The sequence below is a fragment of the Anolis sagrei genome, chromosome 4 (genome assembly GCF_037176765.1).
Source record: "Anolis sagrei isolate rAnoSag1 chromosome 4, rAnoSag1.mat, whole genome shotgun sequence".
Lineage (NCBI taxonomy): Eukaryota > Metazoa > Chordata > Lepidosauria > Squamata > Dactyloidae > Anolis > Anolis sagrei.
In genome coordinates this window covers 44,721,260-44,737,687 of record NC_090024.1, presented here as the reverse complement: position 1 = coordinate 44,737,687, position 16,428 = coordinate 44,721,260, and the positions used below count along the sequence as shown (strand labels likewise).

The following is a 16,428-nucleotide window of genomic DNA, read 5'->3' as shown; positions in this document are numbered from 1 at the left end:
ATTGCTGTGCTTTCCAGATAACAGCCATATAGGAGTGCCATGTCTGTACTCTATCATTGCAAGGAAGTTGTATGTGGTTACCTAGATAATTGCTGGAAGAAACATTAACACCACTTTCATGGCCAAAAGAGAGGAGGAGCTGAGGAGCCTTCTAATCAAGGTGAAAGAAGAAAGCACAAAAGCTGGGATGCTGCAAAACATAAAAAAAACCCCAAGATTATGGCAACAAGAATGATTGACAACTGGGAAATAGAGGGAGAAAACATGGAGGCAGTGACAGACTTTGCATTTCTAGGTGCAAAGATTACTGCAGATGCAGAGTGCAGCCAGGAAATCAGGAGACACTTACTTCTTGGGAGGAGAGCAATATCCAATCTTGATAAAATAGTGAAGAATAGACATCACACTGGCAACCAAGATCTGCATAGTAAAAGCAATGGTATTCCCTATAGTCACCTACGGATGTGAGAGCTGGACCTTAGGGAAGGCTGAGCAAAGGAAGATAGATGCTTTTAAACTGTGGTGTTGGAGGAAAGTTCTGAGAGTGCCTTGGACAGTGCGAAGATCCAACCAGTCCATACTTCAAGAAATAAAGTCTGACTACTCATTGGAGGGAAGGATAGTAGAGGCAAAGATGAAGTACTTTGGCCACATCATGAGGAGACAGGGAAGCTTAGAGAAGACAATTATGCTGTGGAAAATGGAAGGAAAAAGGAAGAGGGGCCAACCAAGGGCAAGATGGATGGCATCCTTGAAGTGACTGGCTTGACCGTGAAGGAGCTGGGGGTGGTGACGGCCAACAGGGAGCTCTGGCGTGGGCTTGTCCATGAGGTCACGAAGAGTCGGAAATGACTGAATAAACAACAACAGAAAATAATAATTAAAAATAGAACATATCAGGTCATTATATTTGAAGGGCATATTCTAAATTAAATGTTGAATTCTGTTTTTAATAACATCTAAATACAATTGGAGCATATTTTGGAGCAAAAGTAAAGTCTTCATGAAAAGATGTGGATTTGCTAGGCCTGTATTAGGCTTCTTGGTAATTTCATAGTAAACTCAGAATTAAACACACATAATGTCACATTTGTGAATGTAATAAAGGGATAATTCAGAAGCCAATTTGCAAAATAATGCAGTATCTCTGAAACACATGTGGGTTATGTTTTCATGAAGAATAACACAGATGAGGAAAATGAAGGGAGAAGTCATGTTGAAGAAGATTAAATAGAAATCCAGAAAAATAAATTGGCAGGTAAAGAATTCAGAAATAAATCCTTCCTGTGTTAATGCAAGCAGATATAGTGAAGCTGCCAGATTGGTATTGACAGAAAGCAAGAAGATTACATTGAACTTTGTATATTGAGTGTGAAATGTATACTAATTGCAGTTAGTATTATCATCTGTTGCTTTTCTGTGTTTTAGATAAAAATGTTACATAAGCATTCTAAAATTTTATGTGACTTTAACAGTTCACAGACCATTCAAATGGCAAAAGCACATTGAAATGCTACATTCACATCTTTGTTGGGAGAGACTAACAAGAGACCTGCTATCAGAGGCTTAAAGAATCTTCTTTGGAGATGTTATGTGCTGAGAATTTTGTGTGCTGTGGCTGTTTCCCTTTCAGTATATTGTGTAGCACTATCAAAGTCAATAAGGTTGCCAGGGAGGTAGGATGGTAAAAGGTAGCTTATTGCTATAGCAGCTCTCAAAGTAGAGGTGGACAAGGCAATTTTATATTGTAACTGCAAAGAATAATAATGAAATAATAACCTGGCAGATGTTATACTTTTTATATGGTGTATTTAGAATCCAAAGAGAAAATTAAATTGACTGTTCCATGTACCCTTTTCCAGTTATTGAAACAAAATAGAGCATTATCAATTAACAGCTTGGCAAATATACATATATGGGTAAAACAACTTGTTTGTAATTTGGCATATAATTAATAGTCCACAGAGAGAGCTACACTGTATTTATTGTTTAAAACTATAAGGAAACTAGATTTCTATTATTATTATTATTATTATTATTATTATTGTCGTGTCAGGAGCGACTTGAGAAACTGCAAGTCGCTTCTGGTGTGAGACAATTGGTCGTCTGCAAAGACATTGCCCAGGGGACGCCTGGATGATTTGATGTTTTTATCATCCTTGTGGGAGGCTTCTCTCATGTCCCCGCATGAGAAGCTGGAGCTGATAGAGGACGCTCATCTGCCTCTGCCCGGATTCGAACCTGTGACCTGTCGGTCTTCAGTCCTGCCAGCACAGGGGTTTAACCTACTGCGCCCCCGGGGACTCCTAGATTTCTATTGAACAGCTGGTAGAACACTCAGGCAAATCTACATTGGCTGTTTAATCTGGAGCAGAAATTATCTGGACTGGCCCTGAAGATGCCATCCACATGAGAGTGTTCCACTGGACTGCATCCTCACCCACTGTGTCACTCCTGCCACTCCTAGCCAGTCACACAGCTCAGTGCAGATTCCAGGCCATTGCTTGTTCTGACATCAGCAGAGGTGTCCATGTAATCAGGAAGAGGGATGAGTGATCTCCCCACCTTCATTCTCATGTCGCAAGAGGCTTGCAAAGAGCTCTGTGTCTTGCTAGGAGTGGTGACTCGGATACAATTCATCCCCCTTTTCCTGGTGTTCCATTTGGATAGTGGAAGAATATAAATTAGATCCAAGCCAGCTAGCTGTCCAGATTGCCCTGAAGCCATCGAATACTTCAGAGTTTCCAACAAAACCAGTTTAAGTCTGGAAACCTGTGATATTAATTAGAAACAGAAGCTGATTCATGGTGAATCTGGGATCTCTTCCCTATTGTAGATTTGTCAAAAATCACTAATTGCATATGTGTGTGTGTACTTAAAAATTGTAGGGATTTTTTTAAAAAAGCTAATTTGTACAGAAATGTATAAGAGTTGCACTAGAAGATCTAGAATTTCTTACAGAGGTAAATAAGTGTTTTTGGGGTGTGTGTGTGTGTTTTCCATGTTCATGTGGGTCCTGTGCCCCTAGTCCCAAGTAATGTGGAGTCTGAATGCATTTTGTCATAAGAAGTCCATAAAGCTGGCTCTTGTGCAAGTGTAATCTCTGTTGTTAGGGTTGGAAGCTCATAGATGATATTAATTTATTTATTTACCCTATTTATACCCTGCCTTTCTCAACCCCGAAAGACACTCAGGGTGGCTTGCATATAGGCAATTATTCAATGCCTTTCAGCAACATACAATTCCAATAAACATTAAAGTTAAAATTAATACATATTAAAATTTTAAAACATTATATTCAATATTAAAATACTTTGGTATTTCCAAATCAAAGGGAAACAAAGACTAAGAGATGCAGAAATGACTTCTGCTTGTAAGAAGGAAGCATAAGGCCTGAGTAAATAAACTTAAAATTCAGGGAGGGGAAAATAAAAGAGCAGATGTAGTGTAGTAGACTTCCTTCTCCCACTAATCACTTTATAAAAGTGTGAATGCCTCTTTGAGTGCATCTTCACAGGTCAGTTACCCCAGTGCTGATCCAGAGTGGCCTGCTTCAGATAAGCATCCATGGAAGCTACACTAGAAGCCCCTGAAATGGCCGTGCAGCTGGATAGCGGCTGCACAGGTGAGCAATGCAGAATCAGTTCACTGCTGCTCATCCACCATTTGCATTCCTTTCCCACCTCTCCCAATATACCTTAGTGGTACTCACTGGGCAACAAAATGGTAGTGAACACTCCTTGGTACCTGGGATGAAGCTTGCTCTTCCTCTCTTCCATGTTCTCAGACTGCTGGATATCATTATTCTACGTGTCATTGGAAAAGATGGGACTCCCAGGTCGGAAGATGGCCAAAATGCTACTGGGGAGGAGCAGAGGATAAGTTCAACTAGCCCCAGATGTGATGACGCAGCTAGCTCAAAGCCGAAAGGAAGGCTAGCGGCCGACGGTACTGGAGGTGAACGACGAATCCGATGCTCTAAAGATAAACACACCATAGGAACCTGGAATGTAAGATCTATGAGCCAGGGCAAATTGGATGTTGTTATTGGTGAGATGTCAAGACTAAAGATAGACATTCTGGGGGTCAGCGAACTGAAATGGACTGGAATGGGCCACTTCACATCAGATGACCACCAGATCTACTACTGCGGACAAGAGGAACATCGAAGAAATGGAGTAGCCTTCATAATTAATAAGAAATTCGCTAAAGCGGTGCTTGGATACAACCCAAAAAATGACAGAATGATCTCAATTCGAGTGCAAGGAAAGCCTTTCAACATTACAGTGATCCAAATATACGCCCCAACCACAGCTGCTGAAGAAGCAGAAGTAGATCAGTTCTATGAGGATCTGCAGGACCTACTGGATAATACACCAAAAAGAGACATTATTTTCATTACAGGAGACTGGAATGCCAAGGTGGGAAGTCAAATGACAACAGGGATCACAGGCAAGCATGGTCTGGGAGAACAAAATGAAGCGGGACGCAGGCTGATAGAATTTTGCCAGGAAAACTCGCTGTGTATAACGAATACTCTCTCCCAACAACCTAAAAGACGGCTTTATACATGGACCTCACCAGACGGTCAACACCGAAATCAGATTGACTACATCCTCTGCAGCCAAAGGTGGCGGACATCCATCCAGTCGGTGAAAACAAGACCTGGGGCTGACTGTAGCTCAGATCACGAACTTCTTATTGCTCAATTTAGAATAAAACTAAAGAGATCAGGGAAAATACACAGACCAGTTAGATATGATCTCACTAACATTCCTAGCGAATATACAGTGGAAGTGAAGAACAGATTTGAAGGACTAGATTTAGTAAACAGAGTCCCAGAAGAACTATGGACAGAAGTCCGCGACATTGTTCAGGAGGTGGCAACAAAGTACGTCCCAAAGAAAAAGAAAACCAAGAAGGCAAAATGGTTGTCTGCTGAGACACTGGAAGTAGCCCAAGAAAGGAGGAAAGCAAAAGGGAACAGGGATAAGGGGAGATATGCCCAGTTAAATGCGCAATTCCAGAGGTTAGCCAGAAGAGATAAGGAACTATTTTTAAATAAGCAATGCATGGAAGTGGAAGAAGACAACAGAATAGGAAGGACAAGAGACCTCTTCCAGAAAATTAGAAACATTGGAGGTAAATTTCAGGCAAAAATTGGTATGATAAGAAACAAAGATGGCAGGGACCTAACAGAAGCTGAAGAGATCAAGAGAAGGTGGCGAGACTATACAGAAGATCTGTATAGGAAGGATAATAATATTCAGGATAGTTATGACAGTGTGGTGAATGAATTAGAACCAGACATCCTGAGGAGTGAAGTTGAATGGGCCTTAAGAAGCATTGCTAACAACAAGGCAGCAGGAGACGACGGGATCCCAGCTGAACTGTTTAAAATCTTAAAAGATGATGCTGTCAAGGTGATGCATGCCATTTGCCAGCAAATATGGAAAACACAAGAATGGCCATCAGACTGGAAAAAATCAACTTATATCCCCATACCAAAAAAGGGAAATGCGAAAGACTGCTCAAACTTCCGTACAGTGGCCCTTATTTCTCATGCCAGTAAGGTAATGCTCAAGATCCTTCAAGGAAGAATCCAGCAATACATGGAGCGAGAGTTGCCAGATGTTCAAGCTGGGTTCAGAAAAGGCAGAGGAACGAGAGACCAGATTGCCAATATCCGCTGGATAATGGAGAAAGGCAGGGAGTTTCAGAAAAACATCTACTTCTGCTTCATTGACTATTCTAAAGCCTTTGACTGTGTGGATCATAATAAATTGTGGCAAGTTCTTAGTGGGATGGGCATCCCAAGCCACCTTGTCTCTCTCCTGAGGAATCTGTACAAGGACCAAGTAGCAACAGTCAGAACTGACCACGGAACAACAGACTGGTTCAAGATTGGGAAAGGCGTACGGCAAGGCTGCATCCTCTCACCCAACCTTTTTAACTTGTATGCAGAACACATCATGCGATGTGCGGGGCTTGATGAATGCAAGGCTGGGGTGAAAATTGCTGGAAGAAACATTAACAACCTCAGATATGCAGATGACACCACCCTGATGGCCGAAAGCGAGGAGGAGCTGAGGAGCCTTCTAATCAAGGTGAAAGAAGGAAGCGCAAAAGCCGGGTTGCAGCTAAACGTCAAAAAAACCAAGATTATGGCAACAAGAATGATTGACAACTGGAAAATAGAGGGAGAAACCGTGGAGGCCGTGACAGACTTTGTATTTCTAGGGGCAAAGATTACTGCAGATGCAGACTGTAGCCAGGAAATCAGAAGACGCTTACTTCTTGGGAGAAGAGCAATGTCCAGTCTCGATAAAATAGTAAAGAGTAGAGACATCAGACTGACAACAAAGATCCGCCTAGTCAAAGCCATGGTATTCCCTGTAGTCACCTACGGATGTGAGAGCTGGACCTTAGGGAAGGCTGAGCGAAGGAAGATCGATGCTTTTGAGCTGTGGTGTTGGAGGAAAGTGCTGAGAGTGCCTTGGACTGCAAGAAGATCCAACCAGTCCATCCTCCAGGAAATAAAGCCCGACTGCTCACTGGAGGGAAAGATACTAGAGACAAAGTTGAAGTACTTTGGCCACATCATGAGGAGACAGGAAAGCCTAGAGAAGACAATTATGCTGGGGAAAGTGGAAGGCAAAAGGAAGAGGGGCCGACCAAGGGCAAGATGGATGGATGGCATCCTTGAAGTGACTGGACTGACCTTGAGGGAGCTGGGGGTGGTAACGGCTGACAGGGAGCTCTGGCGTGGGCTGGTCCATGAGGTCACGAAGAGTCGGAGATGACTGAACGAATGAACAACAACATTGGAAAAGGAGTGTTTGGGGCCACTGTGAGCCACCCTGAGCCCCCTTTGGGTTGAGAAGGATGTGGCAAATAAATAAATAAAATAAATTTTGATGTCCAGTGGGCACCACTAAGGTAAGTTAGAGGGGGCAAGGCAAATGTCATTCCTTTTCCATGGTCTGCCTAAACCTCGGAAAAGTGGGATGATGTATAAACATTTGGGAAATTAAAGATTATCCAGTGATTTCAGGTAAACATGGGTAAAGGCCATGCATTGCAAAATGACCATGTGGCTGATCTGGCACCCTTGATGGTAACCACACTCTTGGCTTTCAACAAAGAACATGATGCTAAAAGTAGCTGAATGTGTAATTTATTCTAAGCATATAATTCATTCATGGCATAACAATAAAGATAACTTTATTACCCATAAATAAAAGATGAGTACACATTTACAAGCTCATAATTCAGTGATAGCATTTCCAAATATAAACTTATTTAACCTTTTTTATCATCTGTTGGGGCTTTCTATGCTATTTTAAAAGAGCCATAATTACCTATTGATTTTTCTTTTCTTGTATTTTAAATGTATCTTGTGAGATACCTTGAACATCTTATGAGGAAGATGGATTACAAATATGTGAAATAAAAAGTAAGGCTGTTATGAATGGAAGAGCTAGCACCGATTCAGCATTTTGTCCAAGACTTTAATTTATTAAATCTTTAATTTATGTAAAATTGCTTTTTGGTGAGATGTATTAGCAAAACATTCTCACTGTGATTCACCAAATGCAACACTTTTATGTCAAATCAATTCTTTACTTATTTGTAGAACACTAGGTTTCATCACATATCATTTTCAAGTAGTAATTTATGTATTCTTAATTTTTTTAAAAATGGAAGGGTTCATAAATTAAATACCCAAAAACAAGAAATAATACATTTCTTACTAGCTACCTCTTTCAGGGAGCCAAACAAACAATGAAATTATTTTCTCTTGGTGTTAAAATACCAACCCAGAGTGTGACATGTGAAAAAGACAAATTCTATGCCACTCATTAGGAAAAGAATGGAAAACACAGCAGCCAATATTTGAATATTGTTTCAGGTCACCTCTAGGAGAATGGTCATTTTCTCCCACAGCAGTGAGGATAATAGTGTCAAAAGTCATCATCCATAATATACTCAATGACATATTTATCTAAATTCTGAAAACTAGTTATGCCAGAAAAGGAGGTCCCACTATCCCAACTCTCCCTCTACAGTAGCAAGGTAGAATTCCTCAGAAAGGACAAATGAGACAGATGGAAGTTGAAAGAGCAAGTTGAACGAGCTGGACCTTGTCTCTGAAGAACAAGGTTTGATTCCCCTCTCAGACATGTCATATGCCCTTCGTCTCTGAAAACTGATAAGTTCGCCCTCATGTCAGCATAAGTTGGAAATGAAGTTGAATGAATACCACTGCCCTGCATCCCCATGTCTGCCAGCCAACTTGCACCTTCAAAATTCCACGTATGTGTCTGATGCTACTATTATACTTTTATTTGGTTAAACAAGAAAAAACAAACAACCCCTATCTCATGAATCACAATTAAAGATATCAGAAGAGGAGAGTTTCTGAAGAATACCTGGTAAGAATTCACTTTGTGCTTCATCCAAATCAGTCCATCTTTCTAATGAAGCAGCTTTTCTCTTTTACACTCCCAGAGAATCCTTTAAATGTGATCTAGGATGAGGGGCTCAAAGAGCTGAGGAATCAGAAGAAGAGCACAAGTGGAAGGGAAATATTTGATTTGAACCCATCATTTAAGACATGTAGAAAGTAAAAAAAAAGTAAAGTAGAATACTAAATTATTTGTAAGTTAGCTTAAAGATCAATACAGCAGTCACACTGTTTTTATTTGCTCCTTTAAAGCTCCTGACATGAAAAAATCCCCACAAGGAAGATGGCAGAGATTAATGAACACTCTCTCTTGTTACCATTCATTCTGCACATACAAATACCTACCATCTCAAACTCAAAAGACTAGACTATCCCAACCCAATAATTTGGACATACTGCTCAATAGGAAGCTTCATTATACATTTTCTTCAGCCCCATAAACTGAGTAGCTGTTTCCCTGTGGTCAAAAATGTCTGTTTAACGTAGTAACTGTAATAAAAAACAATTTTAATTTGCATCTAGGTCTCTCTCTCTAAGCTTATTGTTAGGAGATCCATTCACTGAAACAGATCATAAGAATTCTTTTATGGTAAAATTCTTTCCAGTTAAAACAGTAGTAAAACTTGACTTTAAAATGGTTGAAATTCTTATTCTTTATTCTTTCTTTAATTAGGATATATTGCTTAATTGTTCAGCATAGTCAATTTCTACACCGGAACAAGTCACACTGAGCTCCAGTCCTGTGCCATACTTCTGTTCCATAGCAAGGGCTTGCATAATTTTCCCATGGATTTGACTGTGTTTTGCATTTTGACACATGTCATTTTGCTAGAAATCCTTCTGAGGTTGTTATGAATAAAGCAGAATACTGGAAGAAATAAAAATGAACGTAACACTGATTTTTGAATACTATCACTGTAATTCTGTACCACTGTGTGTTTTAGAATATGTACTTATCACTGCTTTGACCTGATGTTTTTAAGGAACTGATGACCAAGTTGATAACAGAGACGCCTGACCACCCAATCCCTTTTCTGATCGACCACCTTCAGTCCAAACATGGAGGTCGTGGCCAGCTTCAGAGGACATTATCTGGATCTGCTGCTCTGTGGGCAGAAAGTGAAACTTCCGGTAAGCAGAGTAATGTTGGCAGATTGTGAAATCTTAAAGGAGCATAAATAAGCATTCCCAGCTACTAATCCCAATATGACCATTAAATCAGTTCATCTAGTTGGGATTTAGACCTTTATTCACAAACGTATTTATAGATTTATCACATTGTATTAAGTTTCTACAAGTAATTGTCTTATCCTCTCTGAATAATATCCCTCCAATTGATGTTTAGCAGAATATGTATGATGTGCTCAGGTCACCTCATCATGATTGTGGGGCACTTGTATTCAGATTTCCCAGTCTACTATCCCCAAGCATCTTGTGTTGGGATAAGTATAACTTTATTTCAGAAGTCTTCTGCTTATGCAGTGGGGTTTACATACAAGAATTCAGAAGTATTTAACAGGAACGGTAAACTGGAACCTAAGTTTCAATTCCTGAGTGTAAAAGGGTCAAAATCTGACAAAATTGTTGTCTATCCCTGGGTAGAGGGTGACTGGATAATCTGTGGAGACACAGAAAGAACAGAACAACAGTCCTGCAGAGTGCATGGACCCTAGAAACCACATTTGCCCACCTCTGGTATATAAAATTTATATGTGGATTTGATACTTAGATGTAGGTTACTTTCCCATATATTTGATTCTAAATGCATTGGTCTTGAATCACAGATAAAATTAAAATGTTCCAGTTCTGTTTGCTGAAAGGCTTGCAGGAATTTGGAAGCTGGAAATAGGAAACTGCTTATGCTAAATTGGATCGCTGCTTCATGAAACCAAGTCTCATCATCTCTGAATTACAGTAGAAGCTTGCTAGGATTTCAGGCTGGATTCTTCCCATGCTTTACCTGATGATTTCTGGTGATTTCACTGTCAAGCAGATCTGACATTGCTTAACTTCCCAAATCAGATGAGATTAGATGTATTCAGGAATCATATTATACTATATTAATTGAAAGCTGTAGACAAGATTTTATTTCCCATTTCATTTCAAAATGAATTGAAGGGACAATGCTTTTTCCTGCAAATGCTGCTCTTTTGCCAATTCTTCCACCAGTAGGAGTGATAGGATTACTGCTGAGAACTAGGAGCAGTTTCTAGAAAACCACTGCACATATGTTCCTATGATTAAGTTTACATAGAACCATTAAAAAGATATACTTCTTAGCATTTCAGTGTTAATGCAAAGATAGTTGTTTAGAATGAGATGTGTGTGTTTGTTGCTCCATATAGTTCTATTCGGCCTGATAATATTGCTAATTATTGGGATTATCTTTAGTAATGTTCTGGTTAACTGTGCTGAACTGTGATTGACTTTGATCCCATCTTTGGTTACTGAAGTAACCAGTTCTCTAGGAACTGATACCAGGTTCCTAAATTTAAAGAGCAAAGGACAGGACAGACCTGCTACCTGAGTGGCTAATGATACATCTGGCCCAGCCAAAAGCTAATATACAAATGCTGTTTGGTTCAGTACTGGCTCTTGTAATCAAAACCCATAGAAATGTCTGTCTTTGTAGATAAATTGAAACATAAACAAAAAGGAGGCAGTAAAACAGAAATTTAAACTCTTAATTACAACAGAGGTATGGTTCTTGAATTGGACCTTGATAGCCCTTTCTGTGTGCATCAGCTGGTTGATATTGTTTGGATAATTTTGATGTAATGGTTTTATATAAAATGTCTATAAAAATTCTGGGAAAATCACATTTTCACAGTTTAAAAGAAAGTAAAATCCATTTTTCCCAACAGAAAACAAGGGAACAAGAAGGGACTTCAGAAGTTATGATAAACCCTGGCAGACAAATGCAAAGAAGCCAAAAAAGTCCAAGAGTGACCTTGCTGTATCTAACATTTCTCCTCCATCACCAGAATCCAAATCATGTAAGAAACTGTTAAGTATACTGAGTTCTTCAGCCTTCCATTTTGTGGTTCTTAAATCTTAAAGATGTATGGATCTGATGGATTATATGTGATAAATGTTATGTTTTCAACACACACACATACACAGTATATAAAACATTTCCTGTTTCCCTATCCTAAACCAGTGTCTGTTATCAGCAGTGGACTGGATGAGGGCAAATCAATTGGAACTTAATCCAGACAAGACAGAGGTACTCCTTGTCAGTCGCAAGGCAGATCAAGGAATAGGGATTCAGCCTATGCTCAGTAGAGTTACTTACTTACTTACTTACTTAGGCGATCCCTTGTAGTCCGAGGATGATGGTCCTCCAAGTGTAGTATCCTGAGGTTGGCTTGATGTGCCTTCCTCTTGGCACATTTCTTTCTATCACCCTCCATTCATGCCTCTTCAAATTCTGCAGCACTGCTGGTCACAGTTGACCTCCAACTGGAGCGCTCAAGGGCCAGGGCTCAGTGAAGTTACACTCCCCCCGATGACAGAAGTTCTGCAGTTCAGGGGCCCTCCTGGACTCAGTATTGAATCTGTAGGCCTAGGTAACTGCGGTGACCAGGAGTGCCTATGCACAATTAAAACGTGCATCAGCTGTGCCTGTTTCTTGAGAAATTGGATCTGGCCTTGGTAGTACATGCCTTAGTTACATCTTGTCCTTATAACTGTAATGCTCTCTACATGGGGCTGCCTTTGAAGAGTGCTTGGAAAAAAGCTGGTCCAAAGAATTGCAGCCAGATTGTTAACTGAGACTGGCTTCAGGGAGCGGACAACTCCCCTGTTGCAGCAGCTCCACTGGCTGCCAGTTTGTTTCTGGGCACAATTCAAAGTGTTGGATATGACTGATCATATTTCCTTGTACGAATCTGCCCAGACTCTGAGATCTTATCAAGAGACCTTTCTCTCAGTCCTACCTCCATCTCAAGCTTGGTTGGTGGGAATGAGAGAATGAGTCTTCTCAGTGGCTGCCCCTTGACTCTAGAACTCCTTGCCAAGGGAAGCCTGAATGGATCCCCTCCCTGCTGTCCTTCCAGTGGCAGGCAAAAACTTTCTTATTCAGACAGACTTTTAAAAATGAATGTTGCGCTGTGGTTTATAGCTTTCAGTATGCTTTAATGGATCTTAACTGGTTTTTAAATACCATTGTTAATGAATTCTTTTTAATTAATTCTTTTTAATATTTGTATATTTGTATCATATTGAAATGCTATTAATGTAAGCCACTTTGAATCTCCTTGTAGGGAGAAAAAAGCAGGATATAAATAAACAATGATAAACATATAATAATAATAATAATAATAATAATAATAATAATAATAATAGGTTCAGATTCCTGAAAGTGCTGTTAATTTTTTTCTTTGCAATTTCCCTCTTGGTAAAACATATGTGTTAATCTCTCCCCCCTCTTATGTATCAGATGACAGCAAACAAGCAGCACTTTTAGGAATGAAATGTGTTTTTAAAGAACTGTCTATAATGTGGCACAAAGAAGAAAGGACAAAAGTACACAAGAACATGTTTTGTTATATAGAAAAATATAATTGGAAACTGGGGTGGGGGGGGGGGAGCTAAAATAACTTCATGCATAAACCTTAGCAAATCTAGTGCACTGCAGTTGTTTGCTTAACATGCTGGATATTATTCATTTCTGGAATAAGAGATAATGCTAATTCAAGTAATATGATAGGGGAATTAACAAGCTTCCATACTGACTTTAATAAGTGGTTGAATATAAGAGGCAGAGAAGGTCAGAAGTATTAGTAAGGAATTATCCTGAACCTTTCATAAGACATTATTATAAAGTGATAAGTGGTAAAAGTGCTACCGTTTTTATTGAGGAAGTAGTTCTTGTATATATAATGAAAAATGCAATTAAAATACAGGGTTTCAGAAGCTGAATTTTTCTGTTTCTTTGGTGCCATTTCCAGCAGTTCAATTCTGTTATGGTATAGTGTTGTCCCTTGGCAAGATGACATGAATCCTATACAGTTGTTGTGTAGAAAAGGGAATTTCTACAGATGTGGTTTGTATGCATCTGAAAGTTCCTCTTCCACAAAGGTATTAAAGGTATAAAGGCGGTGTCCTCTTTGGTCTCACTGTGTGGGAAGAAACCACTGCATAAGCTTTTCCTATATGGAGATGGCTGCTTTATCTTCATTATTTTGTGGCATGAGAAGAAGCCCAATTCAAATGCATGCTGGGTAGAAAATACAGTTCCCAGTTTTAGATAATCAGATGTGATAAATCTTGACATCGGAATCCAAGCAGCTTTCAGTGTTGTTCCTATGTAACTCATTCTGTAATTACTTTAGTGATGTTTGTGATGATAGGCCAAGAACCCATATAGACATTTATAAGTGGATGAAGGCAGTTAATGCAATTCCTTAGCCATTTCATTTCTATGTATATACTAATAGCCAGAATAGAGTTATTGAGAACTGGGCACTAAGTATGAACATGCCTGGTGAATTTTGAACATTTGCTGATTTAGATTAGGAGGTGAATCCTTATCAATCAATCAATCAGTCAATCAATCAATCAATCAATCAATCAATCAGTCAAATATATTCTAGGAAATCTCCCTACTACAAACATCACACAGCCAAATTAGAACTGAGCCTGCACAACGTTAGTGTGTGAGAAGTGGAGTAGTCTGAGAGAAGAGGCATTTAGTGTTGTATCATTTTGCTACATGTTTCACTTATGGTATTATTGATTATGGTTCTAATGAATGGCTCTCCAAAAAATACTGGACCTGTCAATAATGGTAGTGTTCAGCATAAAAGCTTTCAGCAGTAGCACAGCCAACAGATGACAACTTTCTCCACAAGATTGAAACTTCCAAGTACTTCAAGTCATAAAGGTGAAATTAAGATAATATCGAAATATTACCTCTATAATATTGACCAAGGAAAAATGGGAACGAGCAGGAAGACTTCAGTAGCCTTGGGTTTATTGTGGTTTTGATGCCAGTTGCCGAAATAGAGTAAAATGTGTACTTTATTTTATTTTATTTTTCAGTGCCAGGATCAATAGAACACCCCAAATGGGATTGGAGGTCAAAATCAGAGCATCGTGATTTTGATGAATTGAATCATATCCTTCAAGAAAGTAAGAAGCTAGGTAAAGCCCTGGAGAATCTTTCCCGAAGTAAGTTAATTAATAGTGTCAGTATATTAAAAAATGGTATGTGGCCACTCTTACTTGCAACAGTACAGATCAGGGATAACTGTTGAAATATTGTACCTATGGTCCCTGCTTCACCTAAACACACTTTAAATATAGTTTATATTGTGCACAACAGGGCTGAATATAGCTGAAATAAGTGATGGTTTTACTCACTGTTTGAAGCACAATTGAGAATTTTTGAAGTGGTACAGCTTGTTTTTCATTTTTAAAAGATTGCAGACCATATGAATTGTCATAAAATTGAACTTCCTGAGAGCTCAGAGGATATGCTTCACAAAACAAAGGAATGATTTTAATTTAACAATAAAATACTCAATTGTATCTTTGAAGTATCCAGCTGATTTCTTTTTAGAGTCACTTCCTACTGAATGCCTGCCAGGAAAATGTAATGTAATTTTCCACGCTTCCACAATTTTCTGAAATGCTGCAAGTTAAGATGATTTATTGAATGATGGACACCTACTCTTGAATAGCAGTACCATACACTTTAATTAAACTAGACAAAGCGAACAAACACTTTACATTATCCTTCTTTGTCTTCATTACTCTGCCAGGTTGTTCTGTTCTCACAGGTATGTCATTCCAGTGAAGACATTATTTGACACCTTTACAATAAGCTAAATTTATCTAAATGCTATAGTTGCTAAGTGATCCTATTTTTCTGAAACAGTGAGCTAAACTTGGTTCTTAGTCATCATTATTCACCTATTGAATCAATGGGGTTGACTTATATTTTAAGTTAGCAAGCTTGTGTGAATCCAGTGACCTTCTCTTGCTGGAACTAACAGAAGGCCAATGAATTTTGTCTTGCATCTATACATTTGCTCTCATTTATGATCACTTGGGAATTTAAGGATACACACCAACTTCCCTTTATCGGTGGACCTTGGAAAGACATGATGACAGGGGATTTTATTGCTCCATATCACCCAAGATACATTAGTAGAATGGTATGCCATTACAATCCCACTATCTATATATATAAAAAGAGAAAGGGCGTTCAACGGGACAGCAAAATGCGAAAACCCCTGGACCAAAACTCCCCAAACTTGGCGCGCACATACCTCAACCCACAAGGTATGCACAACTCTCATCAAAATAGTAAACAACATTTCAACAAATCCACAATTTCGAAAACAAAGGTAGCATGTGCAGAGGCGCCCCGGCGCGAGTCCCCCGCTGCGCGCACATTGCTGGACAACACTCCCTCGCCGCAAACCACACCCCCTCCCTTCGCCGCGCCGCCCCTACCCGCCCTGACTCAATTCTTTCCCTCCTCCACCTCCTCCTCCACCGCTGACCACGCCCCCTCCCTTTCCTGCCCTACTCAATCCTTCCCTCCTCCCACGCCCCCTCTGGGAAGTCACACCCCCTTCCTTCGCCCCCACACCCATGCACTTCCGCTCCCTCGCCTGTCATTCTTGCTCCCAGCACTTCCGGCGGAACCCATAACAACCGAGGCCTCGCCGAGCAACGCAGTGGTTGCAGCCTCCTAGGCGACGGGCCCAATCAAGGAAGAAGAAAAACATTGAAGGAAGGAATGAAACAGAGAAGGAAACATGGAAGCAAAGAGCAAAGGAAGGAAGGAAAGAGGTAGAGAAGGAAGAAAAGAGAGAAAGAGGAAAAGAAGGGGGATGGAAAGAAATGGGTAGAGAAAGAAGGAAGGAAATAAGGAAAGAAAAGGAAGGAAAGAGGAGCGAAGGAAGAAGAGAAAGAAAGAGAAAGAGGGGGGAAGGAAGGATAGACAA

At 39.8% G+C, this 16,428-nt stretch overlaps 1 protein-coding gene across 1 annotated transcript in view; it reads left to right on the top strand.

The window, feature by feature from the left end:
* Positions 1-16,428, top strand: part of C4H8orf34 (chromosome 4 C8orf34 homolog) — a 114,971-nt gene that overhangs the window by 29,239 nt on the left and 69,304 nt on the right. The window contains exons 2-4 of the mRNA XM_060775440.2: positions 9,451-9,598; positions 11,332-11,463; positions 14,513-14,641. Coding sequence (XP_060631423.2) covers positions 9,451-9,598; positions 11,332-11,463; positions 14,513-14,641 — 409 coding nt within the window. The remainder of the gene's footprint in view (positions 1-9,450; positions 9,599-11,331; positions 11,464-14,512; positions 14,642-16,428) is intronic.